The 27,098-nt window shown below is 56.3% G+C and overlaps 1 protein-coding gene across 1 annotated transcript in view; it reads right to left on the bottom strand.

Moving 5' to 3' along the window:
• RBM33 (RNA binding motif protein 33) overlaps positions 1 to 27,098 on the bottom strand; it is a gene marked incomplete at both ends in the record, with an annotated part of 72,474 nt that overhangs the window by 15,188 nt on the left and 30,188 nt on the right. The window contains 8 exons of the mRNA XM_084230959.1: positions 474 to 761; positions 1,936 to 2,238; positions 4,604 to 4,944; positions 5,266 to 5,398; positions 17,187 to 17,245; positions 19,650 to 19,923; positions 21,817 to 22,025; positions 26,867 to 27,038. Of these exons, the coding sequence (XP_084087085.1) occupies positions 474 to 761; positions 1,936 to 2,238; positions 4,604 to 4,944; positions 5,266 to 5,398; positions 17,187 to 17,245; positions 19,650 to 19,923; positions 21,817 to 22,025; positions 26,867 to 27,038 (1,779 nt within the window). The remainder of the gene's footprint in view (positions 1 to 473; positions 762 to 1,935; positions 2,239 to 4,603; positions 4,945 to 5,265; positions 5,399 to 17,186; positions 17,246 to 19,649; positions 19,924 to 21,816; positions 22,026 to 26,866; positions 27,039 to 27,098) is intronic.

The following is a 27,098-nucleotide window of genomic DNA, read 5'->3' as shown; positions in this document are numbered from 1 at the left end:
TACAATTCAAAACACACTACCACCGCCTAGATCCCCGTGACAGGCTCAAGTCCAGAGGGGCCAGCGCGCGTTACGGAAAGGCGTCGGAGTGTGGCAGGCTCAGTGAGCTCGTCAGGGAGCCAAACCGGCCCGACGCCTGACTCTGAGTCAAGTGCTGGAACAGGGCTGGGCCGGGGATCTAAGAACTGTCTGGAACTGCTACTGTGCCCCAACAGTGGAGCTGCTGCAGAGGAAGGACTGAACTCTGATGCCTAACAGACTTACCATCTGGGCTCTCAGGCGTGGCCTCCAGTGCACGGGGACCAGGCAAACGTGCACACCAGAGCTACAGCTTTAGCCAGCAGGAGCTTATGTGAGCATGGCCACCGGGTTAGGGGGAGGACCCCACTGGAAAGGGGGAATCCTGGGAGTAGCTCGCCAGATGGGGGAGGCAGATTTACAAGGCTTCAACCCTAACACAAACCAAGGCCTACCTCCGGCTCAGTTTTTGCATCTTCTTTAGGCTGAGCCGCAGGGCTCACCGGCTTGACTTTCACCTCGGCCTTGCCCTGCGTGTTCCTGGAGCCCAGGACAGGCCTCGCGGGTGGGGACGTGCTGACCATGGGCTTCACCTGGGCTGCAGGCGTGGAGGCGCTCCGACTGCTGCTCCCGTCCAGGACGTGGGCCGGTGCAATGGGCAACTCGCGCAGGTTGCTGTTCCTTGGGGCAGTCGGTTGCATCTGCTGCATCGGTCGCTTGGTGACGTTCTGAGAGGTGGAATTCTGTGGAGAGAAGCGAGACATTCTAACCCCAAGCAGAAACTTAAGCGAGTGAAAAGAATGTAAAAAGACACGTGTGACAAGAACGCCTCAAAGGCACTCCCATCGGCTGCCTGCTGGCAGGCTCTGTCTCCAACGCCTGGCCTGGGCCAGACAGGCACCACCGCCACCAGGGAGAGCCATGCCCCTCGCACGGCACAGCGTAGCCGGTGACCTCGGGGCGGGGGCGCTTCAGGATGGGAATGGGGCCTCTGGAAGGTACTGTGGGCCAAGAAAAGGGCCAGCAACAAGCCAGCACCCTGAGAAATTCTCCTCCCTGGGGGCAGAGACGGCAGAGGTTCCACCTAAGACCTCATTCTCAGCCGCACCCACCCCGGGGTCCTCACCACCTCCCAGCACCAGGAGGAGCTCACAGAGAGGGAGGTGGGCGGTGCTCAGGTCAGGATTTACGGGCACGAGGCAGGGGAGGCGCCGGCCACCGGCTCTGACGAAACGAGACCCAGGTTCCACAGCAGCCCTGCCCGGAGCTGACGGTCAAGACCCAAAGGGACAACACTGAAAGGAACACGCCACCTCCTCCTCTCCTCACCCAGCGCTGACCACCAGCCTCCTCAGAGCCAGTTATTTATGGGGAGCCTCCCCGGGGAAGGCAGCACGCAGGCCGAGCTGCGCCGACACCTGACCAGGCTCGTGGAGCACTGCCCCCGTGGGTCAGCGCAAGCTCCACGCGGACAGGGTGTCACTTGGAGCTAGCACGGGGCCCGGCAACGAAGGACAGCCCATAAACTCTCCGCCTGATGGGGAGCCCCTGGGGAGAGGCGTCACCTGCGCATCCAAGGGTCAGTCACCTACAAAGGCCCAGGGCCATCAGGCCGGGGCTCCCTAGAGCCAGGAGCCTGTCGGTTCAGAGCATCACCTCTCCCCACAGCAAGTCTGACACACACGAGGAAGACGCCTCAGGAAACAATGTTAACACAGTCTTTAAGGCAAAAAAGGGGACACTTTTAATTTCTGTGGCCAAGAAAATCAATTTCCTACGTGGTTTTTAAAGCACGTGTCCAGTGCAGGAAACGGCGGTCCCTGTGCGTCGTGCACGCCCTCGGAAGGGTGTCACCTGGTCCCCAGGTTCTGGGACGTCAGGGGCATCCTGGAGGAGAGCTGGAGACGGGGTACTTACGTGTCTCAGCCCCTGGCGCTGCGGGCACTGCATGCGGCCACTGCTGGGCTGCGGCTGGGCCGGCTGCAGGTGCGGCCTGAAGGGCGGCTGCGACATGGGCATGAGCGGCGGGGGCGGGACGGACAGGTGGTGGTGGTGCTGGTGCTGCTGCGGCTGGTGCGGCGGCTGGTGCTGCGGCTGGGGCGGCGGCTGGTGCTGGGGCGGCGGCTGGAGCGGGGGCTGGTGCTGGGGCTGGAGCGGGGGCTGCTGCTGGGGCTGCGGCTGCGGCTGATGAGGGGGTGGCAAGGGGGGGTGCAGGGGTCCCTTCCATGGAAAAGAAAGAGAAACAACAGCCTGTGAATGTTTGTTCGAGTTACGCTCCAAGCCGGCAGTGGCCCCAAATCCAGCACCGCCAGAAAGCGGCACGGCAAGTCCAGTACGTGACTCTCCTGCTGGAAACGAGACACAAATGCAGCGCAATCCCCAGCAACATCCCAGCAACGTTCTCCAAAGAAAATGAACAAAAAATATTGACATCCGTGCAGGACCATGAAAGGCCCTGAGGAGCAGCGAGAAGAGAAACGAAAGCACCGTGTTATCGGGCTCCCGGCTCTGCATTAAAGCAAAGGCACTGCGGACAACACGGCTCCTGCCGTGAATACAGGGACGCGCGGGCCAATGGGCCGGAGTCAGGAGACCAAAAACATCCGCATCCCCTCTAGGACTGTACGGGGGAAAGGACGGTCTCGTGAACAAATGACGGGGGAACCCACAACGGAAGAATGAAGTCAGACCATTCTCTAAGATTCTACACACAAAAATAAAATTCCAAATGGATTAAAAACTTGGAAAAAAAAAGTGTAATAATAAAATACACAGAAGAAAACGTCGGTGATACGTTCCATTACATCGGTGACAAAGATACGCTTGGGGACTGGAGACCCACGGCAAAGAAAATAAAAGCAGAAGTGGACGACCGGCATGATCTCAGGAGACGGGGGGTCAATGCCAGGTGCAGAACCTCACATAGTTCAACAGCGGCAAACAGATCACCCGATGAGTCAGTGGGTGACAGCTCCGAGCTGCGCCCACCGGGGAGGAGCCCAGGCCAGCAGGTGCTTGCAGCACTGCCTGTCCGGCTTCTCCTGGGGGCACAGGTCACATCCACCGTGAGACCGTCCTGCGGCCGGGGGGGCGCACACTGAGAGGCCCGGCCCGGAGCTGGAGAGGAGGGGAGAGAGCCCGCCCGTGGAAGGCAGAAAGCGCCCGCACCAGCCGCAGCCGGCACCATGCGCAACAGCAGCCACAGGGTTAGCCCCAGTGTCCACCAGCGGCTGAGTGAACCAGGAGGACGTGGCCGGGTCACCGTTCGGAACACCGGTCATCCACAGGGGAGATGAAATGCAGCGACTTTCAACAAAGTGCAGGGAGTTGCAGGGAATTACGTGCAGTGAATCAAGTCAGAATGACAAAAACATGTACTGGTCATTCACATTTCAGATAATCCGACGAAGCGCAAGACTTACAACGCGCAGCCAACGTTAGCGCGGGAGGAGAGCAGGGAAGGGATGTAAATCTCAAACAGGAGAAGGGTTGGACTTGCTGGAAAGGTGACATTAAATGCAGGAAAAAGCCACAGGCTACACCATCAGTCTTATTACACTTGCCCCAAGTTCTTTCACGCACAAGATCCGGAGCCTTTACCCTGAGGCAGGGCGGCAGGAGGCGCTGGGGCAGGGGTGGCGCAGTCCCTGCACCAGAGCACCAGGCACAGACGCCCACACACAGGCCAGGGAGGCAGGGAGAGCGCAGCCGGGCGCAGCATCCTCCAGTGACGGGGTGGGGGGGACGCCAGGAAGAGGCCCCGCACACGCCCAGATGGTGGGTGGCTGTTCCCAGGGTGGCATCGCTGACCCCTCCCTGCGTCACCGAGAGCGTCTCCGCGGTGCAGACACAGCAACTGTTTTTACCCCGCCTCGGCGCCTGCTGGGCTCTCGGCCTCCTGTTGTCATTTGGGGCCGCAGGCCTCGCGTCCTACACACGGCAGGTCTGCAGGTGCTGCTCCCCCGCGCTGCGTCCTCATCAGCAGTGACGCACAGCACGCCCCAGCCAGTCCTGCCAAGAGGGGCTACTCAGGAACCCCACCTCCTTGCACGCCGACTCTCTGCCAATTTCCAAGAGGTTGTCACTGAGGTTGCTGGCTGGAGGCGGGTGGGGTGGAGGCCAGCACACTCTGACCGTCCACTTCCAGCGCGGGAGACACGGGCAGGCGGCGGCACACACAAGCTGCCCGGAAACAGAACCTTCGGGCAGTGGGACCTGAAGCTTCCCGAGGAAGGCAGCACGCCTGCGTGTCCCCTCAGGCAGCGCCCCACTGAGCTGCAGGCTCAGGCCCAACTAAGTCTTCCTGGGGGGAACCTTTCAAGACACGGGCAGCCCTGACACGAGCCGATTTATTATGGAAAGGTGCTCCGATTTCGGCCATAGCATATCCTTAAAAAATCTTAATACTAACTTTCTTCATTTCCCAAATGACGCCCTTTCCACATATGCTACGACAGGGAGATAAACAACACTGTGCACGGAGCGACCCGCCACAGCAGCGGTCAGCCAGAATAAAAACCCCACATCACCGAGGACACAGAGACTCGGCGCCCAGGCACACCAACCCCAGGGGTGGGGCTCCTACCTGCAGAGCAGGCTGCGCGTGCGTGGGCAGGAACGGCTGGCCAGGGGGCAGGAAGGGCTGTCTCGGCGGGATGAAAGGCCGCGTGGCTGCCGACCCGGGCTGGCTGAAGTGGAGAATCCCCACGGGGCCTGGCGGCTGGAGGGCTGGTCTCACGGGCCTCTCTCTGGGGAACACCGGCTGCTGCCCTTGCTGGTTAAAGGCGGGCCCGGGCTGGGTGAATGGCAGTGGGCTCGGAGTGGGCACAGGATGAGTGCTGCTGAGCAGCGTGGGAGGAGGTGGCGGCGGTGGGGGGCTTCGCTGTTCCAGGAAGAGATGACTCGGGAACCGGGGTTCACCTGAAACTGAAGGCAGAGCAATGGGATGCCCTGTTCCACAGAACATGCACCCCACAGGAAAAGCAGGCTTCCGGGCGCGCTCACTCTGGGCTCCCCACAGCTGCGGTGGGCACGGATGTCGAAAGGGCCCCTAGATTGTGTCTCATTTCTAGACGGTGTGATCAGTTACTCCCTACAGGTGACTGCCTCCCCCAGAGATGTTCTCCTCGGATGCTGACAGTATCTGGCCTCAGCATCTGACAGGCAAAAGCTCTGATGCGACAAGATCTCCCGGGAGGCACAGGTTCAGGGCTCCTCCTGAAGCCCGTGCGCCGCGGCGCCACCTACCGCCTAGGAAGAAAGGGTCTCGCTCCTGGGGCGGAGGTGGGGCTCTCCACTGGTCCTGCAGAGGAAGTCTCGGGGGCTGGCTAAAATTGTTGGGGACGGGTCCAGGTGTGTGCTGTGGGAATTCTGGAGGGCCCTAAAGAAACAAAGGAACCAGCATGAGAGGTTGGCCCGCAGCCTGCACGCCTCAGAGACGCCCACGCAGGTCCACACCCTCTGAAAATGTTGAGAGACTTGTCTCCCGCAGCCTCCCCTCCATGGAAGTCCATGTGACAAAACAGGTGGCTCTGCCACAACGGAGCAGCCAAACATCAAAGTGCAGCATCTGGAAATGAGTTCCGTGTTTCCGCACCACTGCAGCGGCCACGAGAACCCTTTCTAAGCTCATTGGAATCCGCGCCATTATTGACCTTCCTGCCCATTAATCCTAAAGACTAAACGTCTACTGCCAACGTGCCTGACATTTATCTCCTCAAAGGCTGTGCTCTGCGGCCTCCAGAACACAACCTAAGCCACAGCCGTGACGCTGTTTTATTCAAAGCGAGACAGTGACTCCTGTGAGAGGGACATGGGAAGCGTTGAAGACCCCAAATGACCACACGAGCATTGCACTCGCGGATGCTAACGGGTGCCGTTCTTGACGGAACGCTTTTCGGGCAGCGTGTGCTGCTCCCCGCGCCACAGACAACCCAGCCCTCCCTGTCTCAGCAGGCCTTTCGAGTACCTGCCTAGGAAGCAGCATTTACAGAATTACTTCTCCAGAGAGTCACGCGTTCATTTCACCTGTCAACGTAGTTGTCACTGAACACCACCTCATTCTTTGAAACTCAGCCAGCATTTCTCAACTTTTAAAAACCACGCTCCTTGCTCGGAAGTTCTAGTGCTGCTTCTGTCATCTTACGGCCAAGCCCAGCCGGCGGCACCAGCTGCCCCTCTTCCATGCAGCCCCGCGTCCCTGAAGCGCTTCTGCAAACCACTCCCCTCCTCCTCCAGTCTAAGGCTCTCCCCGCCCCCAGGCGCTGGTCTGGGTGACCCCTGCGATCACGCTGCCAAGCACTGCGCGGCTGGGTGGGAGTCTCCATGGACTCACCCACGACTGTGTTCCACTGACAAATTATTTCCTCAGGTTTAAAAACTACCCGAGGAGAAAGTGCTCCACCTGAGTGTTGTGCCAGGCGACTGGAAAAGAACATTCACTTACAGAGCACTTATTTACAGAAGAGGCCATTTAGCATTCTGTCTTTGGGCCTTATGTGTCAACTTTTTCCCTCTCACACACATACATTTCAAATGGTATTTTAAAATATCTTTAAAACTTCTTGGATAATAAATTAGCAATCAAGGTCCTGCCATGGGCCTCTCCGGTGGCGCAGGCGGTTGAGCCCTGCACTGTGAAGCTGTCCGCAGCCTCTGCAGCACGGGTTTGATTCCCAGCCGGCGAGGGTCCCACATGGCGCGCAGACCTCTCCTGCAGCGCTCGCTGCTCCCCTCAGCAGTGTACTTCGTCAGTCTGCCTGTTCTGCTCCCTACTGTCTCTGGTGAATCCTCTCACCCCCGCACCTCTGGCCTGAACCCCAGCTCTTGTATAAATAAATAAATCTTTAAAAAAAAAAAAAAAAGATCCTGCCATTATTTCAAAGAAAATTTTTCAAGCCATATTTTCTGACTGATGCAGAAAATACAGTAAAACCTGCCTGGCCCGTGATGCGGGGGGAGGTGTGAGGGCCCCCGACCCAGGCAGCACGATGGGGCAATGACACTCTTCTCTGCCCGCTGCGTGGATGTACACCCGACGACCCTGGGACCCTGGGCCGTGCAGGCCACCGGCCGCAAGCTCAAAGACCCCCAAGCTGAGTCCTGCTGGCCCCAGAGCCACTGCTGGGGGTATGCAGTGGAGCACCCAGGGCCACAGCCCAGCCCCTGCCACTGCCCTCACAGCCTGGTGGGCGGCTCAGCTGGGTCAGGGGTGCAGGACGCGTCAGGGCCAGGCCTGTTCTGCCCCACAGCAGTGAGAGTGGGAGATGGTGTTTTTCTCACTAAATCTGGGGACCTGAAAAACCAAGTCTTCCCTTGGTTTAGAAGTGAAAAGGCGAGTCTCCCACCTGCTCAGAACCGTGGCCTCTGGACGGCCCCCACCCTCCTTCACAGCCGCCGCCAGCGCCCGGCGGGCCTGCAAGACGCTCGGGCACTCTGGCGTGCCTTCCTTCCACCGCCCCGCCCTCCTCCAGGCTCTGCGGGGCTGGGAGTGGGCAAGGACTCTGCTCTCCAGCCGCTAGAGGTTCGCGGAACCCCGGCCTCCTCTGGGCTCTGTGGTCACAGAGCCCAGTCCCTCCTGTCCCTCCCGCGAGAGCCGCGCCGGGCCGGCTGAAGGGCACACCTCCTCATTCCAGAGCAGGCGAAACGCAGCAGCAGCAGCAGCAGCAGCAGCAGCAGCAGCAGCAGCAGCAGCAGCAGCAGCAGCCGCGCTCCCACCCCTCGCAGGCAGGCCCGCTCAGCCCTGGCTTCTGACTCTGCAGCGGGCAAAACGAGGCAGGGCGTCTCCCCTTGACCCCTCGGCCCCTCTTCTCAAAGGAAGCAGACACTGAACTCTGAGAACAAACTCAGAGACTGATGTGGTTATTTCTCAATCAAAATCTCAAGCTGCCTGAGAACAGGGCACATCACTTCTTTGGCCTCTAATCACTTCCAGATTTCCTGGGAGGTTATTTTTTATTTATTTTTTTTTTAGAGGCATGCTTTATTTATTTGTTTGTTTGTTTGTTTGTTTTGTTTATACATGCACTGGGTACAGTCAGAAGCGCGGGAGAGCGAGAGAATTCACCAGAGCCAGAGCGGGGAGCAGAGCAGGCAGAAGGACCGAAGGACACTGCTGAGGGGAGCAGCGGGCGGCAGGAGAGGTCTGCGCGCCATGGGGGACCCTCCTCCGGTGGCCGGGGAGCAGCCGGGGATCGAACCGGCGCTGCAGAGGCCGCGGGCAGCTTCGCAACCCAGCGCTCAACCACTGCGCCACCGGGGAGGCCCCTGGGAGGTTATTTTAAATATTCATAGCTTCTAAAGCTTTTTTTATATTAAACTGAAAATATACTGGGATCATAAATCTCGTCCCCTTTGGAGTTTTAATATTGTGATCCCTAGCTTTCCCCCAAACCGCCGTTCCTTTGACTAATCACCCACGTGCTTGCCTGACCACATCCACAGAGGCCCTCAAATGTCAGCAGCTACTACCATGGCCCGCGGCGCCGTCTGGCGCGACGCAAGGAATTACAGCTCCCCACTCGGTGGAACAGAGAAACTTTAAACATTCATTGGTAACATTTAACCGGGACTTTATTCTAACCCCAGGTGACCCTTTATGCAGGAGACACTCCTACGTGGTGCCCAAGAAGAGGCTGGGGCGCAGGTGGTGCCTGGAGCTCCTGGAGCTCGGGGGCACAGGGCCTCGGTGCTTTCATCTGCACAGCAGGAGAGGCGGCCCCAGCCCCCGCCCCGGCCCGCCCCAGGGGCTCGCAGCCACGCGCGCGCATGCGATGGGAGGCTGTGTGCGCCCACAGTCAAGGAAGCCAGCTGTGGACAGTCCAGGGCCGGGTGGAACAGGTGAAAGACGGGCGGTTCTCATCTGAGCGCCCTGCGAGGCTGACCAAGGAGGGCGCCGGCTGCAGTTTAGAGAGAAAAGCCGAGTGAGCAGAAACCAGGTGCGCTAGCCTGGGCAGCCAAGTGGGGGTAGTGGTCAGCAGGCGCTGAGCTGTGCGGGTGAGGGGCGATCTCAGCAAGGAGGCTTTAGCGCACTGAGGGCGTGGAGCCCAACCCCAAAGCAGCATAGCAGCCGACGCCCCAGCCTCCGAGAGGACCTCTGCTGGAGACGGGAGGCAGCTGACCCAAGGGTCTTCAGAAGGACACACTGACAGACGTCGGCGCAGGCGGGACACCAGCGCCCGTCGGGGAAGCTGGCTGCCCCCACGAAGGACAACCTTGAGTCTGAAAGCTTAATATAAACTTGAAAACCCTTCAGATCCCAAAAGCCTCCCACGACTGTTACTAAGGGCTGCGTGGACAGGCACTCAGCAGGAGCAGCTCTCCTGAGGCACCTGTCCCTCAGGACACAGCAGCCACGTTTTCGTCGCCATCACTTAGACACCGCCGTGAGTGCGAGTCACGTGGGGAGACCACAAGCCAGCACCGCCCCTTCCTGCTCCAGCACCCCGGGCTGTGCCTGGGAGGCTCGCCTGTCCCACCTGTCGCCCCGGCCGCCTCTGCCTTCAGCCTGAGACAGAGACAAGTCCAAAGTCCACTCAGGTGGTGGCTGGGTCAGGGAAAAAGCAAGGCCCCTGGCATCACAGCACCGCCACATGAGCCCAGAACTTGCTCACTTTTGCACAGAAACTAAGACCCCTGTTTTTTTTTGTTTTTTTTTTTAATATCACTGCTGGTTTCCTGTCCGCACGGCCTCCTTGACACCCTGACCCTTGAGGTCAAGTACGACATCGTGTCACCAACACGGAGCCTAGAAGCAGACGGGCCAGACCCTCCATGCAGAGCTCACGGGGACGGCCTAAGCGCTGCCAACAGGGCGCCCCAGACACGGGCCTACAGACTGCTGGGGCGCCGGCGGTGTGCGACGTGGCTCCCACAGGCAGCAGTGTCTGCGGCGCAGTGACACAGGCCCCGCGGGAGTCGGGGACACCGTCGCCCCGAGGCTCTCTTGATGTGATCTTTCATTTAATAACGTCCCTCACTCCGCAGGCATAAAGGGAATCAGTCACCAAAGGCAGAATCATCCTAAGACAGGGTGTGGTGCCAGGGCCTCGCTCAGTGTTCCGTGCGCGCGCAATTCTGCTTTCTGAAAGAAAAGGCTACTTTAATCCTTCCAAGTAATTGCTCTATTTTACTTGGCTTTATATCCCTTTAGAGTCCAAGGTAAGAAGTTATCATTCCCTCTCACAGAATTCTTATAGAAATTGCACTTTCACTTTTTTGCATCTCTTGTTAATTACATGATGTTATCGATCTTAATCCTATTCAGAAAGAACTGATAACTTCGGTTACAGACGAAAAAAAAGATGAAAACTTTGCATAAATTGCTTAGCAAAGTTAATCGCATAATGCAAAGAATAAAGAGGCTCTCACAGCTATTATGTGATTTATCAGCTTCCCTAAAAGGGTCAGTGGGTATATTTTAATAACGCAAATTAAATACCTTAACAATGTCATTGAAGCTTCATGAATTTTCAATAAATGACAAACCTTCCTCTACAACATGTTTTCATTTATTAATCTCACTTAAAATGCAAAGGACTATATAAGAAGCCGATGACACTTAATAACATCTCGCGGCTAATTCTGATTAAACAGGCCAACTGCAAAGAATGCAGCGCCAGTGACCCCTGACGTAACGGAGGCGGCGCCCCCATCGCGGCGTAATCCTCTTACTTCGGCATTTGCGCTGCTCTTCCTCTTCTTCCAGGTTGGGCCTCGTGGCAGTGCCTGTGTTCATTTTCCGAGGAGGTATTCCTTTATTTACACCGCGCTTCTGAACATTTTAAAGAAACACAACCCGGCGACAAGCACTGGGTCTCACGACTAGGGGCTGGGGGAGCGGGAGGGGAGACAGCACAGCGACTACGGCACGGGGGCACCAGGGCGTTCAACAGGGAGCCTGGCAGGGGACCGCGGGAGGTCGGCTTCGGGATCGAAGCGGAGTTACTAAGGTATTTCGTAAAAGGAAAAAAAACCTTTATTCCCCACCCCACGCTCCTCCCCTTGGCCTCCCCAAACCACCCAGCTGTGCCTACAGCACCCGCCTGCCTCCCCCCCACCCCTGGAATCCCGTCGGGGAGCTGCACCTGAACCCTCAGTGAGGGTCAGGAGACTGGGCGGCCCGGGGTTCCAGCTCTACCCCCCGCACCCAGGCTGTGCACTTAAACACTTGAGTCTTTCCCCCACGGCCCCCAGCCTGTGAGAGGGAAGAAACGAGGCCTCCACTTCAGGGGGGCCTGACTACCAGCTCTGAGCGAACAACAGGATGTGCGTGCACGGCCGCGTCCCCCTCCCGGCTGATGGGCGCCGGTTCTCTGCCCGCACAGAGCACCTCCTCCTCCAGAAAAGGGCAGCAGCGGCTCCGGAGCAGGGCGCGGGGCCTGGGCAGGACCACACCGTGAGCGCACTGCACTGGCCACAGGCCACCAGCCCGCTCCTGGCTGCGAGGGGCTCACACCAAAGCCTGAGCACGCATGTCTGTAACGTCACTCACAACAGCCGAAGACTAGAAAGAGCCCAATGCCCAAACGGGAGAACAAAGGAAGGCCCACGAGAGCAACGCCAGGACGACCGACGGACGGACGCTGGGCGGCAAAGGAAGCGTGCTGAGACCCCAGGTGTAGACTCCAGGGACAGAAATCAAGTCAGCACCTGCCAGGTGGACGGGGCGAGCAGGACCCGGCCACAGGGGCAGCAGAGGCAGCCTTTTGGGGTGATGGAATTGTTCTCTATAGTAACTGGGTCGAGCACTCAATTGTGACTCTGCCTTCACAGAACTGTACAGCAAAAAAAAAGTCATCCCATGTCCTGGACGTGGTGTCTTCAAGCACTGACATGAAAGAGGCCCCTTTCACACTCTAAAATGGTTCTAAACAAAAACAATGGGTCTTGCAAGACTCCTGGGGCATAAATCCTGAAAACAAGATTTTGGGTGCACCTTGCAGGACAAGACAGGAATTACTATCAGACCAGAGAGATTTTCCTGACAAAAACAGGAGGTCTGAGACCTTCAAACTGTGTTACTGCCAACACTTCACTGGCTGAATTTTAAAGTGCAGAGGGGCAAACTGTACTCCCAAATTATCTGCCTGGGGAGGACGCGGAAAGATCGGTTTCCTTGGGCAAACCGCAAACCAACTTTTACACCCAGACTTGAAGGCTCAGCACTCAGGAAACCCACTTCACCCCCACCCAGCCCCTGCCTGGAGCTGTGCGACCCTGCACCCAGCCCCGCCGTGCCGAACCTGGACCACCGGATCTAAGACCACGTGCTCTGACTGTTACCATAGTGCTTAGCTGCTGCTGTTCCTACTGCAGATGGGAATTCATTGATATGATTAAATTTGATGGTATGATAATGTATGGTAATCATGATTAATCAGAACCCCACCAGCAAATGGAGGAGGCTGGGTATTATGTCACCTGCATTTTAAACTGCATTCTTGCCTCACCCGCCTGACAATGTGTGACAGCTGGAAGATCTCTCCCCACATCTGCCTGCTACTACTCATAGATTTGACAAGAGAGAATGCCCATCACCCCTTCCCTATCTTTAAGTGCTAATAATTACAAGGCATTGCAAGCAAGTTGTAAAAACAGTAAGGGTTCAAAAGAAAGGCTTTTTTCCTAGCTGGAATGAAGTCTGGATTCACATCTGCAAAGGCTCTAATCAGAAAGAAATGTAATTTGATGCAGCAGTCTCATCAAACATGATTTGCATGAAATGCCTTGTAAGACCCATCCAGAGAGTGTCAATCACCAGCCCCCAATAAATACCGAGCGCCCCGCTGCAGGAAACAGTGCAGCTAGACCAGCCGGGAGGCAGACACAGAAGGCACTGCCTCTACTGCGTCTGCCCAGGTGGTAATGTCATCCCAGAAGGCCAACTTAAAAGTGTAATTGTCTTTTTTAACTTAACTTTTTGTTTTCCATTAAACAAGTCACTAATATTACTCAGCAGCCAAAATACTTTGTATGTAATTGGCTGCCCTCAGATACCTGCATTAAGCCAACACACCAACGCAAAACCAAAGGCTGACTAGACTAGGTTTCAAAATGCTTACGTCATGATCGGTACCCCGTGAAGGACCTGGGATTTACCCCACCCACTTAAGAACGGCCGCTGCGCTGACAAGGTAACAGATGAACAAAACCTCACAGCAAGCCTCCAGGGTGCTCACATTTTAGGGTTACGTGTTTGAGATGGCGCATGTTGAGCAAACATCCCTGAGAACAGGCACAGCACTAGACAAGACACTAGGGAGAAGGCAAGGACGTTAAACTTGCCGCGAGACAGCATCCGGGAGAGCCTGCGGAGTGATCAGGCCCATCAGGCCCGCCAGCAGGCAGGTGCTCCAGCCTGGCCTGCAACTGCCGGGCCCTCGGGGAGACCAAGCGCACCGTAAGCGCTCTGGGGACAGTGCAGCCCCGGGCCCAGCGCAGACGGGGATGCTCCCATGGTGGCTGGCGGGGCCAGATGCCTAGACAGACAGGACAGTGGGGGCTGCATGGAAGGGGGGCTCCCTGGGCAGGACCCCCTCCAACGGCCAAGGGCATGTGCTTGCTTCTGCGCCCAGCAGCCACAGCTTCCCGCAGCATCCCCCACCCACTGTGGATTTGGCAGATTAACGAAAATGAGGATGAATGACAATCAACGTATGTCTATCTCTCCAGAAGAGATTCCGAAGTCTTATTTGAGAAAACAAGTCGCTGGGAATAAAAGTCTGCGTGAGAAGAACATGGCCGGGTTCAGCAGTGTCAGCACAGTCACTGTGTCAGCAGCTGAGATGAAAACAAGGCCTGACTTCTGGACAGAAACCTCACCTGCTGCAGGCCACGCGTCCGCATCGGAGGGGCAGGGACCCCCGGCCGGGCAACCGCGCAGGCCTGAGGGCGCAGGGCCCAAAAGTGATCAAAATAAGGGTCCTTCATGATTTTACTGCTTTGACATTCAAATCACCGCGGTGAAGACTGTTCATCCAGCCTCTAAGATTCATGCGCAGGAGAGAAACGACCAGGCTGGCTGCACCTGAACTGTACAGCACGACCTCAGAGTTGACCTTTCAAACACCTCCATGCACACAGGGCTTCATATTAGAGTGCTCTGTGATTTTCCATTAAAAAATCTCGAGACATCCTCACTTCCTACAAGCTCTAGACCTCCCTGTTGTACATGAAGAACTTCTCCAGTTTCCTTGTCAAACAAAGGGGCAGTCTAAGCCGGCGTGCACTACTGGGGCGGAAGGGCACTGGGCACGCCGCCGCTGGTGCCGACCCCTCCCAAGCCTGCAGACCCCAGCACCCCCGCATCTGCCTTCACGCCCCAGTCAGGTGGGCAGGCCTGAAGTCTTGTGAAACGCACAGGACATGAATCCTACTTCCAACGTGCATGTTCATCCTTGAAAATAAAAGCAAAAAATCACCGTTCAGGCCTCGCCTCACCAGCCACGTCACGGACAGCTCCCGAAGGAGCCGGACCACCACCATCACCCTCCGGGCACACTGCCGCGGGGCTGTCCCTGGCACCCGCTGAGCACAGCGCTGAGGGGGTCACCCCACTGGGCAGAGGGGGCGTGCACTGCGCAGTGGACCCCAGACAGGAGTTGGGCACTGGCATCACTTGCGTGCTCCCCCCACTGCGCACGCAGGACCAACGGGAACTCCTCGAAGGGGCTGAGGTTGGGGAAAGAAAGATCACAATGAACGTGGCTTCACTCAAGACTTCTGTCATTTAAATCTTTTGTGTAGATTCCAAGAGATGCTGCGGAGAACCCAATGCTCAGCTTCCTTGACACTTGAGGGCTATCAATTTACGTGTGTGTGTTGGGGGGCGGGGGTCACACTACGGAACACAGTTTAGTTGACTGGTGCCCCCGGGCCAGGACAGTGTCCTCACTGCTCTACCACTTTGCTCGGGTGAGGCATCACCCAGCGCCTGCAGTTCGGGCTTCACTGACTACACCTGGTCCATCTTCCAGCTCAGGGACTAGCACAACGCAGGGCACGTGGTTTGAAGGAGAAACTCACTAAATCATGGTCACAAAACCGTGTTACACTCAAGGGTAATCTGGCAATGGAAAAGGGGAACATGTACCGAAAGATCTGTCCTGAGTAAACCCACAGGTGACATCCAAGGTTAGTCCCTCTCCCAAACTTTTTTTAAAGATGCTTTATTTATGCATACAAGAACTGGGGCGCAGGCCAGAGGTGCGGGGGGTGGGGGAGAGAGGATTCCCCAGAGACAGAGTGGGGAACAGAACAGGCAGAATGACTGAAACACACTGCCGAGGGGAGCAGCGGGGAGACAGGAGAGGTCTGCTGTGCCCTGTGGGGAGCTCCCTGCCCACACGGGGACGGAACTCGTGCTGCAGAGGCTGCGGACAGCTTCACAGTGCGGCGCTTAACCCCTGCGCCCCCAGGGAGGCCCGCTCTCTCAAGCTTTTTGGTGGACTTCTGCAGAGCCACAATACCTCTCCTGAATTTCTGAACTACGTTCTACATTTGAGGATTTTCTGAAAGACTGATGGCGGAAAAAAGCAGAGAATGGCACCTCCAGGACTGCACACGCAGGCAGCACCCGCCACGATGAGCACCTGGGGTCGGGGCTGAACACACGCTGCGGCAGCCGCATTCTGGCGCCCTGCGCGCCACCACCTCACAAACAGCAACAAAAAGCAGTCAGACAACCCCGGGCACCCTCGCCTGGCGCTAAGGGACTCTCTGAGACAAGGGTAATAATGCCTTTCGCTGCCCTCTTGGAGCCTCTAGCACAGTGAGGCTGCGCGCTGCAGAGTCAAACACAGCCTCATCCACGCCGCTGGGAAGCGTCGAGCATGGGAACCACAAACCCAGTTTTGCACCAGGAAGCACACTGTGCAGGGGGTGGCACGCAGCCTTCCTGCTCTGCTTAAGCAATGGCTCTCCACACCAACTCTTACCCCTACGATGCAAGCAAAGCACGGAAGCAAGCCGTGACGTGACGGATGCAGATGCTCAGGGTGCTGAGACATGGCGCAAGAACCTCAACTGTGCTTTACCCACTCGGCAGCCGCGCCATGTCACCTGAGGCACCTGATGTCGAAAACCACACGCGCTTGTGGGTGGATGATGCGACTCACACCCCTTAGCAATTTAGTCGGGAGCTTCCAATAGGAAACTGCACTCAACACGTTACCTACGTTTTTAAAAATAGTTTTAGAACCTGGTAAGGAAATTAAGTAAAAGATTACTATAAGGGAAAATGAACCAGTTTCAGGACCCATATCCTCACCCATAAACAACCACTACACATCACGGCAGTTTCTAAAAACTACTCTGAGCCTTAAACCCAATGCCAACCATTTCTGAATAACCATCTGGCTGTGCATTTGAGTCTCCTGTTAAAACCTTTCTCACTCTATGCTATGTGCAAATGTGGTAGCTACTGAGGCCTCACAGCTAAAAAGCCAAAGTGGTCGTTTAGACATTTTCTGAAAATCAAATTGTTCCGCCCACACAAAACTACAGCTTCTTACAAATAACATGACAGTGTCTGCCCGGGTCCACTTTTCTCCAACATTGTTTTTAAAAAGAACAAATCCCTCACTGATTTAACGAAACCATGAAACAACTATACATCCATCAGAAACTCAAAATTTATGTTCAACTATTTAAGCGGGTAATTTTCTGGAGGGCAAGTCAGAAGCCGGGAGGGCGGTGCAGAGCGCGGCCTGCGCGCGCAGCGGGGCGGGGGAGAGACCGCGCGGTCCTTCCTTCTCTTTAAAGTATTTTAAGGAGAAAAACCTTCATTTTAAAATATAAACCCAAAGGCTCCCTAAGACCTTTGAAGCTTTTTTCACAGTAATTGCCTTCTCCTCCCCCAGGATTTGTCGCACCCACCCTGACTCGTGCACACACGTGCCCACACGCGCGCATCGAGCCAGGCTGGGGCTCGCTCCACACGAGGCAATGGGCGTCAACATCGCTGCTCCACGACGAGCGGTGTGCCGGTGACGATCCTGATTCAACGACTTGACAGTTAAAAACCCATTGACCTTAAGCTTTTAACAAACATTTTCCATTTCAAAAGCCATTGTCAATATTTACACATCCTTAAACTTGTGTCTGCTGCGGCACAACTCCCTGGCACACGCGCGCGTCCGGGAAGGGCGGAGGGGGCCGCTGCTACTCACGGGGAATCTCTGGGGTCCCACAGCAGGTCTCGGCTGGCTCGGGACTGGCAGCAAGGGCACTGCGGGAGGAAGAACACCACTGGTTACGGCATGGTTCACTTCACGTCCCCTCCAAGCCCACAGACAAGGACTACAGGCTGCAAGGTAGCCTAGAGGCTACGTGTGCACTCACGCAGTCACACTGATGCCAAGGGTGTGACATTTTTAATACGCGAGCAAGGGAAAGGGGAGAACAGCACGTTTACTTTCAGCATACAGCACAAATTACAGAAATGCCAACAAAGAATCGCTACTGAGAAGCACTGGCGTGCAACAGAAGACACCGTTCCTTTAACACGGAAGGCCAGCTTGGTCTCCACACCAGAGCGAGGCCACCCAGACCACTGAACGCCGCTGCACGTCCTCCTCCAAGCAAACACAGACCTAGACCTGAATTCTCTAGCATCTGGGGGGGGGGGGGGGGGGGAGACGTGAAGAAGGCAGAGAAAGGAAAACACAGGTAGATCCATGGTCCTGGAGGCCACGCTCACTTCCAGCCTGAGGCAGAACCTGGCCTGTGAGCTCTGTAACCCTCACGCCACGGGTCATGACTGAGAACACCCTGCCCCGAGCAGGCGGCTGCCCGTGTGGAGGCAGGCGTGCCCTTGTTAAACATGCTGCCACCCCACCCAGCGCCTCCAACTGCCACGTGTCGTGAACTAAGGCTCTCCCCCGGACCAGGGGCTCCCGAGAGATGGCGAGGGCAAAAGGAGGTCACTGGGGTAAGCCCTGGCCACAGGACTGGCGTCCATGTCAGAGGAGGTTAGGACAGACATGCCCAGAGGAGCTACGTCAAGCATGAGGTAACGACGTGCCCTAGCTTGTGTCTACCTTAGGGGATTCCCAGCGTAAGAGAAATAAAGAAAAGATACAGCTTAAGGCTCAGCGCCAAGGTAAGTTGTTTCTGTTGACTACGACCTACGCCAGCAGCTCCTTGCCATCACACCGCCCCAGGTCCAAATTAAAGGCACGTCCCGGCCCGTGTCACGTGGCTCACTCAAATGCGAGGCAGGACTGGAGAACCCTACCTCTGAGGAAAGGTAAAATGGCCGCAGCCCATCACGCTCTTGGGAGACTGATCCAGTGCATCAACACCAGAGCAGAGCGACGACGTGTAAGACTATACAAGGTGAGGCCCCAGGGTTCTCCAGCTACACAGCTGAGGAGGATTAGTAGCACGTCAGGTGCGGAAGGGAACGACAAGCATGTCTCTGACCCCAGGAGATTACGGTGAAGGCAGAGAGAGAGGAAAGCACATATTCAACAACATGGAGATGTTTTTAAAATTAGGAATCAAACACAAAATATCCAAACTTTCAAGAATATGTACCACCTACATTAAAACTTGGGAATTAAATATCAATTCCCATCAAATAATTGCAACAGTGTAAAAAAATTACGCTCCTGTAATTAGAAAAAGAGAAAGAAACCCAGAAGGCATCTATGAGAAGAAATACAACTATAATCGACAGATTTCTCACACGGAGCCTTCTGCTTCGTCAGCAACTTCTCCAACACACTGTAAGAAGCAACTTGGGAGCACAAGCGAGGGGCAGAGCCCGGTGGGCCTGGTGGCCGCCGCCTGTGCCAGCCTTCAGGCCGTGCTCGCAGTGGGCAGCAGGGAGGCCAGAACACGAGGCTCCAGCACGCAGGCTCTGTGCTGGGCTTGAGCCACACCGGGCACGGCAACTCCAAGTGGGCTGCTATAAGGCCACAGGGCAACTTCACGGTGCCTCTCCCACACAGAAGCCCTCGCCCCAGCTTCTCAACATTCTCATCCAGGCCCTTTGGGATTCCAAGTCCAGTCAGCAGAACCCAGGCCTGGGTTCCCTCAGCACGCCCACATCCCCCTGCCCTCCTCCTCCCGACAGCCCTCCTGACACCTCAATGTCAAGAGCCCTAAGTTCGACAGCTCCCCTGGGGTCCCACAGGTTCCAGATCCATCAACATGCCAGCAACCCCCAATTGTCCCCCAAGCCCAGACCCTGGTAGAGTGCCCACCAGACAGCCCCGGTGCCATCGAGCTGCTGCCTCAAATCTGACACATCCAGAACAGAACTCTGCTCGCCTCCCTCAAAGCGTTGGGGGTGGTGGCACCCTCCCTCATGTGCTCAGGCACCTGGCATCACTTTAGCCTCCTGGGTGTGTTTCCAGGGCAGCACCACGGACAGCTCCAGCCACAAGTCTGGCTGCTCCACCATCACCGCTTGTGGCCTTCACTTTGGTTTTTGCGGTGCTTGCTAAGTTAAAAATGAGGTGCCCGTGTTTAAACACACGAGTCTGGCCTGTCCAGACAGCACGCGTCTCAGGGGGCCGGGACAGAGCCAAGGGAGCATGTTGGCCCCACGCTGGACATGAGGCTGCAAGGATGCTGGGTGAGTGCAGCGGGGGCCTGGAACCTGACAGAGGCGAGGGGGCCCGTACCTTGAACCGGGGTGACCACCGCCCCTTTGAAGTGCGGGTTGATGTGGATGTTCTTGGGCTGCTGCGGAGTCCCAGGAGGAGGGGTCATCATCACCCGGGGGGTCTCGATCTGGGGCGGCATGTGCATCCCCTGCGGAGGGGAGGGGTGGTGCGGGTGCTGCAAGGGCAGCAGAGGCTGCAGGGGCTGCTGCTGGAACAGGCTGCGAATCGGCTGCTGCGGCTGCTGCGGTTGCGGCTGCTGCGGCGGGGGTGGGGGTGGAGGGGGCGGCTGCGGCTGTGGGGGCGGGATCAGTCTTGGCGAGTGCGCCTGAATGCCACAGGAAAGAACACAGAGATCTAAATCAACACTCGGAGAAGTGCAAGAAAGCCGACGCGTCGCAGGTGTGCCCTGGCCAGGCCACGAGGTGCACAGAAACCCACGCGCTCCCGCAGCAGGAACAGACCGCAAGCGTAGCGCTGCCCGCCCCCCTCCCACTCACGTGGCCCAGCAGGTTGGTTCAGTCGTGACCACCCATCTGAGCCAGCCCCGCTGGGACCTGCACGCTACAGTCATTCCCGGGTGGACCCGCCCTCAGCTGTCTTGAGTGGGCCTTGTCCGGGGCAAGAAGGCAGAACGGCAGCCCCTGAGCCTAGCGCTAGCACGGACTTGAGAGAAACCAACACAGTCGAACCAGCCACACAGCCCACGGACTCGAGCAGGACCTGGCGCAGCTGGCCGGCCCCTCCACACGCCAGCCCCGCCTCCTCTGCAGAGGAGCAGTCAGGAAGCCTCGCACAGGGACAAGGGAGAGCAAGGGCTGGGCCACAGAGCGGGCAGGAGACGACTGCAAAGCGGCCGCCTACCCGCCAGGAAGGAGGAAGTTGGCCATGCGGGAAAGTGGCAGAGGCAGCAGCAGAGGCAGGATGACGCGCCCACAGGGAAACCAAAGGAGGCCAGGTGGCTCCCGCCTCGGGAGAAGCCGCCATGGAAGGCGAGGCCAGCCAAAGGCCGCCCTGCGCACGGGAAGGGCCCGAGTTGCTCTGTGGAATAGTCGTGCGAGGAGACGGCCCACCACAGGGCTCCGCAGGCACAGACTGGAGCTAACAAAGGAGATGACCTAGTGGGATCCCACAGGCTCCCCTCTGAGGTGGGTCATCATCACCCTCCTTCAAGATCCAGCAGCTGGCCACGCCCAGCAGCAGGGGCAGGAGGCTGTCCCGAGGGCACCCCCTCTCGGACCCAGGCCCAGGGAGGCCCTGGGGCGCCAAGTCAGGCACATTCTGCGTTCCAAGTGGAGGCACTGCTGGAGCTGCTGTCGCCACACATGGGCATGGCCTGGCCCCTGTGAGATGCAGGAGGGGAGGAAGCGGGAGGGAGACAGAGCACTCGCCAGGGCAGGGCAGAAGGAGCGCTGTGGTCCGACAAGGGGCGCGCCTTTCAGAAGTGACTGCCTCCCTCCCAGAACATAACACTTCTATAGGGGCGAGGTGTGAGTCCCCCAGTTCAGATTAAACCAGAGTGACAGGCGTGGTGGACATATCTGGATTAAACCAAGTGGCCTCTGAGGGGTGACCTCTGACGGAAGAAGCTGTTAAGACCCTAAAGTTAACTAAAAGAATCAAAAGATCAGCCCTACAGCTCCTGTCTGTGCTCCCGAGGGCTGCGTGCTTGACACACAGAGGAAATTCAAATGAAGAAGACATGTCAAGCACATGACACACCCCCAGGTGACGCAACCCGAGCGGAGAAGATCAGAACCCACGTTTTATGGACAGGCTGGAGCAGTCACTCTGAGAGAAACCCCTGTATTTAAGGACAAACCTACGGCTAACAGTTTGAAGGGAAATTTTACCAAATAAAACCCCTGCCCGGTGCCGTCCAGCCACAACGGCATCTTCCAGGCACAGGCGCGGGGGCAGCCTCTCCGCAGGCGCCTGCGGCTCCCACCCTCAAGGGTGTCCGGCCCGGGACCTTCCCTCCGCCGCTGCTGTGCTGAGAATTACTTCTGACCACCGAGCCCCATGACTGACTCTATGAGCCCATCCATGAAATCACATTACTGACTGCCCAGCAACTTCAGCCGTTATTCCTGCCACTAAGCTTTCATTTCAGCCAAAGCAGTTAAGTGCGGAATTAACCCCCACAGAGCAGGCCTCCCTTCGAGCTGAGGCGAAAGTGTGACGTTACCACCACAGGAGGCTGTGTGGGTAGCAGGGCAGGCCTGTGGCCCTGGACCCTGCCCCTCTCGCCGTGGTCCCGCCGCTGGTCGCCCGCGCCGCGGCCCAGCAGGGTGCCGCCTCGCCTTCCGCCCCGCCGCGCACCGTAGCGGCCCTGCTTGTGCTGTCGCTCTCGTTCTTCAAACTCCAGCAACGCGGCTTTGGCTTCTGCTGAAAGCTCTATTTGGAAAGAAGCAGAAGTTTAGGAACCTTCAAAAGTCCACACCGACCCACAGGGAGGAGGCGGGAAAATCGGGATGGGAGTCTCGGGAGCGGCAGGTGTCCCCACAGCAAGTCACCACGCGAGACCCTTAGAACGTGCTGAGGGAAGCTACACAGGGGCTGAAGTCAACTTCAGCTGCTAGGCACCCCGCAATCACTCGCCACAGCAGAGGCCGTCGTCAGGACCCAGCTACCCCACCCCCGCGCCAGTCCAGTGTCTTCACGAAACTGGCAGAAATATCATTCCTGCCCAGCGCCCAGAAATGGAAAACTGACACATTCCTGATTAAAAAAAGATATTAATGGGCCTCCCCGGTGGCGCAGCGGTTGAGCGCTGGGTTGCAAAGCTGCCCGCGGCCTCTGCAGCGCCGGTTCGATCCCCGGCTGCTCCCCGGCCACCTGAGGAGGGTCCCACATGGCGCGCAGACCTCTCCTGCCGCCCGCTGCTCCCCTCAGCAGTGTCCTTCGGTCCTTCTGCCTGCTCTGCTCCCCGCTCTGGCTCTGGTGAATTCTCTCACCCTCCCGCGCTTCTGACTGTACCCAGTGCTTGTATAAACAAAACAAACAAACAAACAAACAAAAAAAGCTATTAATGAAATCATTCTAAGGCCAGAAAATTAAAGCTAATTTCCTAAACTACGGAAAATACCGAACACTACTATCATCTCATATTTTCAGGTTTACAAAATCAAACTTCGTCTGTGAGGAAAGACTTCTCGGGTCGACACGGTCTGACACAGAAGCGATGCCACACGTGCGCCGAGGCCCAGGCATGGCGCCGCACAGCCTACATGCAGGGCCACGGGGCGCCCACTGGCGCTCACCCCTGCCCAGAGCGTCTGCCACACAGGAGCACAACTCTGGCCCTACACAAACTTCACAGTGGCCCATTTTTCTACATTCCTAGAGAAAAAAAAACCTGATTTAGTCAAACACAGTTTCTTTATTTTTAAAATAATCCCTCAGCTGCGACACTTTACGTGTTAACACCTTCCAGAGATTTCACTGCGGAACTGTCTCCCACCTCCTTCCACAGGGAAGGGTAACTTCCAAATACCAGTTTATCTCCTATCATGGATTCTGTACGCATTTATTTCTAGTCGCCCCAAATCACCAAATCATATTTCACTTTCTTAAAACTTTTTCCAGGGTACTGCCCTCCCCTCCAAATGAGTCTAGACGCCCATTTGAAGGAAAATGTAATCTCTTCCTAACAAGCACACACTTTTATTCTAATCTTGACTACATGATTGGTTCACATCCACATTTTATGCGGTGAATCAGCAATTATTTTTTGAGTGCTTCTAAGTGTCAAGATTAATTTCACTATCCCTGGTAATAAAATGGTTTCAAATGACATCTTTAATCAGCACGTAAAAATGCTTTCCTCCAATTGAGACAAGCTGTCACAAAAGGTCACCAAAATATGACAGGAGGGAAATTACATTTGTAACTTCAACTGAAATGTTAATTTCCCGCTAAGTGTTTTCTGAGGGAGGTTGGACCCCGGCGCAGACAGAAAGGGCTCACCTAACCATCCAGCACGGGCTCCGCCCCTTTCTAAAGAGAGCTTGGGGAAAAATTTGCATACAAATAATTTTGTAACAGACTAATACATAATATTCACAGACTATGCAGATTACTTGGCAAAATGAAAACAACAAATGGGAGTCCAAGGTTTGCGTATGAGGTGACTGAATCAGGAAGCGGGCCTGCCGCGGGCGCGGGACCCCCAGCTGCCCAGCACGGGCGGGGTCAACGTATTTTCCCCGGGAGACCCAAGAACAAAATCCAGAATGTTATTTCAGGAGAACACTCCTCGGGCACACGGGAACGCAATAAAATGTGATATGGCCCCGGCACGCGCCCAAGAAACGAGCCCGCAAGGTGCAGCCACGCCCGCTGGGGCAGCGCCGGGACAGGTGAGAGCGCCTGACCACAGCGGCCTTTCCTGTGCCCTCGTGTTGCTTTCAAGGAGGATCTGCTGCTGTCCAGCCTCCCCCACGGGCCGCAGGACCTGCAGCTCTGAACTCGTGGGCTGACACTGGCCGAGGACGCCCACTTGGTGGAGATGCCCTCCAAGGAAAGCACCCCCTCACTCAGATGCCGCGGAATCTTCCGACTGGGGTCCCGGGAGAATGAAGCCTTCTATGCCAAGTCATCCTTGGTACGAACCGAACTAATCCCTCCCCTAACGACGCGCTCTGCTATCGTCCTTGGGGAAGATGGCCAAACAGTCACTCAAACCTTTTTCTGAAAAGCTTAATTCCCAGCATCCTGACTGAGGAAAAAGGTGCACTACTTAGAGACTTGGTTCTACATGAAAGCCCCAAATTCAACTTCAGGTTCAATCTCAATTCAAAGTACAAACCAACCACCCCGCGTACTAGGCTCTGGAGCTGTCGGGATGCGAACCAGCGCCGCCGCGAAGCCACGCTCGCCAGTTAAGGCTGACGTCACACAACCCAAATGCGAAGACGGCTGCGAACCACAGGTCCCTTCCTGACGGAGAACTCACTGTCCCACATGCAGACTAAAGCGTGAGAAACAAGAGACAGGAGAGCGTCAGCGCATTCTCTTAAGAGTGGAGTGTTCTCAAAGTTAACAGTATCGCAAAAAGTGCTTGTATTTTTGTCACAAAGCTAAAAGAGCTCATACGCAAGCAACAAGAAAAAACAACAAAACATCCTATGGGACACCGTGTTTTCTGGCAGCAAGACATTTCAGTCCCCTGACTGGGAGCAGGTAAGGGGCCTCCCACAACAACATCAACGCCGGCTGTTTCCATACAGAACCCGACGTCGGCGTGGCGGCCACCAGGGCTGCGCGAGAGGCTGAGCGCAAAAATCATGCAGATTTCTACTTGACCGACGGCTACAGCAGCATCTCGGAGAGCAGCTTCCCTGCAAGTAAAATTAACCTTTTGTTCAGAAGGCGGGTGGTGAAGGAACCAATCTTCAAATGGACACAAAGTCCCTCTGAAGCGGGGCCAGCCCACGTGGCAGTGATGGGAAAGCGCACTCTGAACGCAGAGCTCTAGGGGCGGTGGGCTCACCCCAGCCGGGTCCCCGCTGCCACCCCGGCCAGCGGTCACACCTGGCACAAAAGGCAGCTAGCCCGCTCTGCCTGAGCGCCCCAACCCGTCCACCACGACTTCTGGGCTAGCCCCTGGATGACGACTATGAAGCTGCCCGACGCCTTCACGAGAGAACACCGGCGCCAAGTACCTTCAGAAAGCGCAAGCGACTCCGGAAAGGACAAATGAAGGCGAGGCCCTGCCAAGAAAAAATTGCAGGAACGAAGCAAACGCAAACCATCGCCAGAGGCCACTGGAGAGCACTGCCGATGGCCGCAGTCAGCGGAGGACCACAGCTGGCAAGAGGCGGAAGCAGGGCCAGGAAATCCATCCTGGCCCACAGAAGCTGGACGCAGGGGTAAGGCCCTCACTGGCATGGCGACTGCCCAGCGGGTCAGGACTTGGCAGCCACCCCAGCTACCGGGGTCTGCTATATCAGGCTTCCCGATGTGTATCAAAGCTGAACCCGCGACACTAAAAAGAAACGCAAGGATGATCTGACGATGCCTCTCCCCTCCACTGGCCCAATAAGCCGCAGCCCACAGACCTCCGGGGCCAGGCTGCTGGGCCACTGCCCGGGTTCATTTATCCCAGCCCAAGGCTCAAAGGCCTGCTCTGCTCAGACGCGTCCTCTGCACCCTTACATCCACCCCCCTCCTGTTGAAGACACCTTTGTCCCCTCACCTTCTTGTGCTTCTCTCCTTTTACCCAAAGTCAATTCCAGATTCTTTCTTGAAAACAACTGCTCTCCTGGTTCAGACCAACCGGCAGTTGGCTACCATAACTTGAGAAAAGTCTAAGGAAATCTTCAGCCAAAAGGCAGAGGAGAAGGAAACTTGGGGTGGGGGGAGAAGAGTCTAGAATAACCTCTCCATACATCTCATTTAGCAAAGTAATATGATCAGACCAGCTCCGTACTGTTATTAGCGTCCTCAGCGGAAGTCCTACCTGCCATTAAAAGGGAAGTGGTTGTGTTTCCAACTTAAAACAGCGTCTGGTGATACAAAGGTAGTGACAAACTTTCCAGACTTTTATTTTGACCAATACCAGAATGCAGCAGACCCTCCAGAAGCAGCAGCCCCCGAGAACGTGTGAGAAACGCCACTTCTCTGGCCCCAAGCGCTTCCCAGCTCGTGCAGGTTGAAGAATCACCACTCGCTCTCCGCGGCAGACACCGGGAAGGCGGCCGGGAGATTCTCTGCGGTCAGTACCTGCCGCAGGCCTGCAATAGCAGGGTTCTCGCGGGATGACCAAGCTGACGAGGTCCGCAACAGGCCACCTCAGCTGGGTGAACACTGACAGGGAGAGCACGTAGGAGGGGACTGTGATGGGTGGTGACGGCAACACTGAAGGGCACAAGTGAATCCAGTCAGGTCCAGAACTAGCTCTGGTGGCGTGGAGGGGCCCGACAAGGGTCGGACGGTGCGGCCACACCGCACGACCTTCCCAGAAGAGCCAGGAACCACATGACACACATGAGAGTAGGTCCAGCCACAAACTCCAAAGAAAAACTACCAAAAAGTAAACAATCAGGTATTTTATTCAAACAATTTTAATTCGGAAGACACTCTATAGAACGACTTAAGCGCCTGCCTCACCCGGACCATCTAAACACCAGGTGCAGTAACCTCTAAAGCCAACTTTACCTACTTGATCAATCTTAATGCTATGGAAAAGCCGAAGTGGGAATGAAGAAGGATGGGAGACAGGCAAAAGAAGTTACCCAAAGTTTCTGGAATGTTCCTTCTCTCTCTAGTTACATCTGAGAGCCTAATAATTGTTCCTTCTTTCCTTTCAGTCTTGAAACGCAATCGTCCAGATTCCTCATCATCGTCATCTTCTTCATCGGATTCTTCTTTTATGTCCTTCTGGAGTTCCAAAGTCTCCATACCGCCCTAGCACAGAGAAAACAAACAGGAGGCAGAGTGAGTCCATGTCCTCTTGAGTTAAATGTT

Source organism: Talpa europaea (assembly GCF_964194135.1).
Source record: "Talpa europaea genome assembly, chromosome: 3".
NCBI lineage: Eukaryota > Metazoa > Chordata > Mammalia > Eulipotyphla > Talpidae > Talpa > Talpa europaea.
Note: the sequence above shows the minus strand (reverse complement) of the source record. Positions and strands in the feature narration are given on the sequence as shown.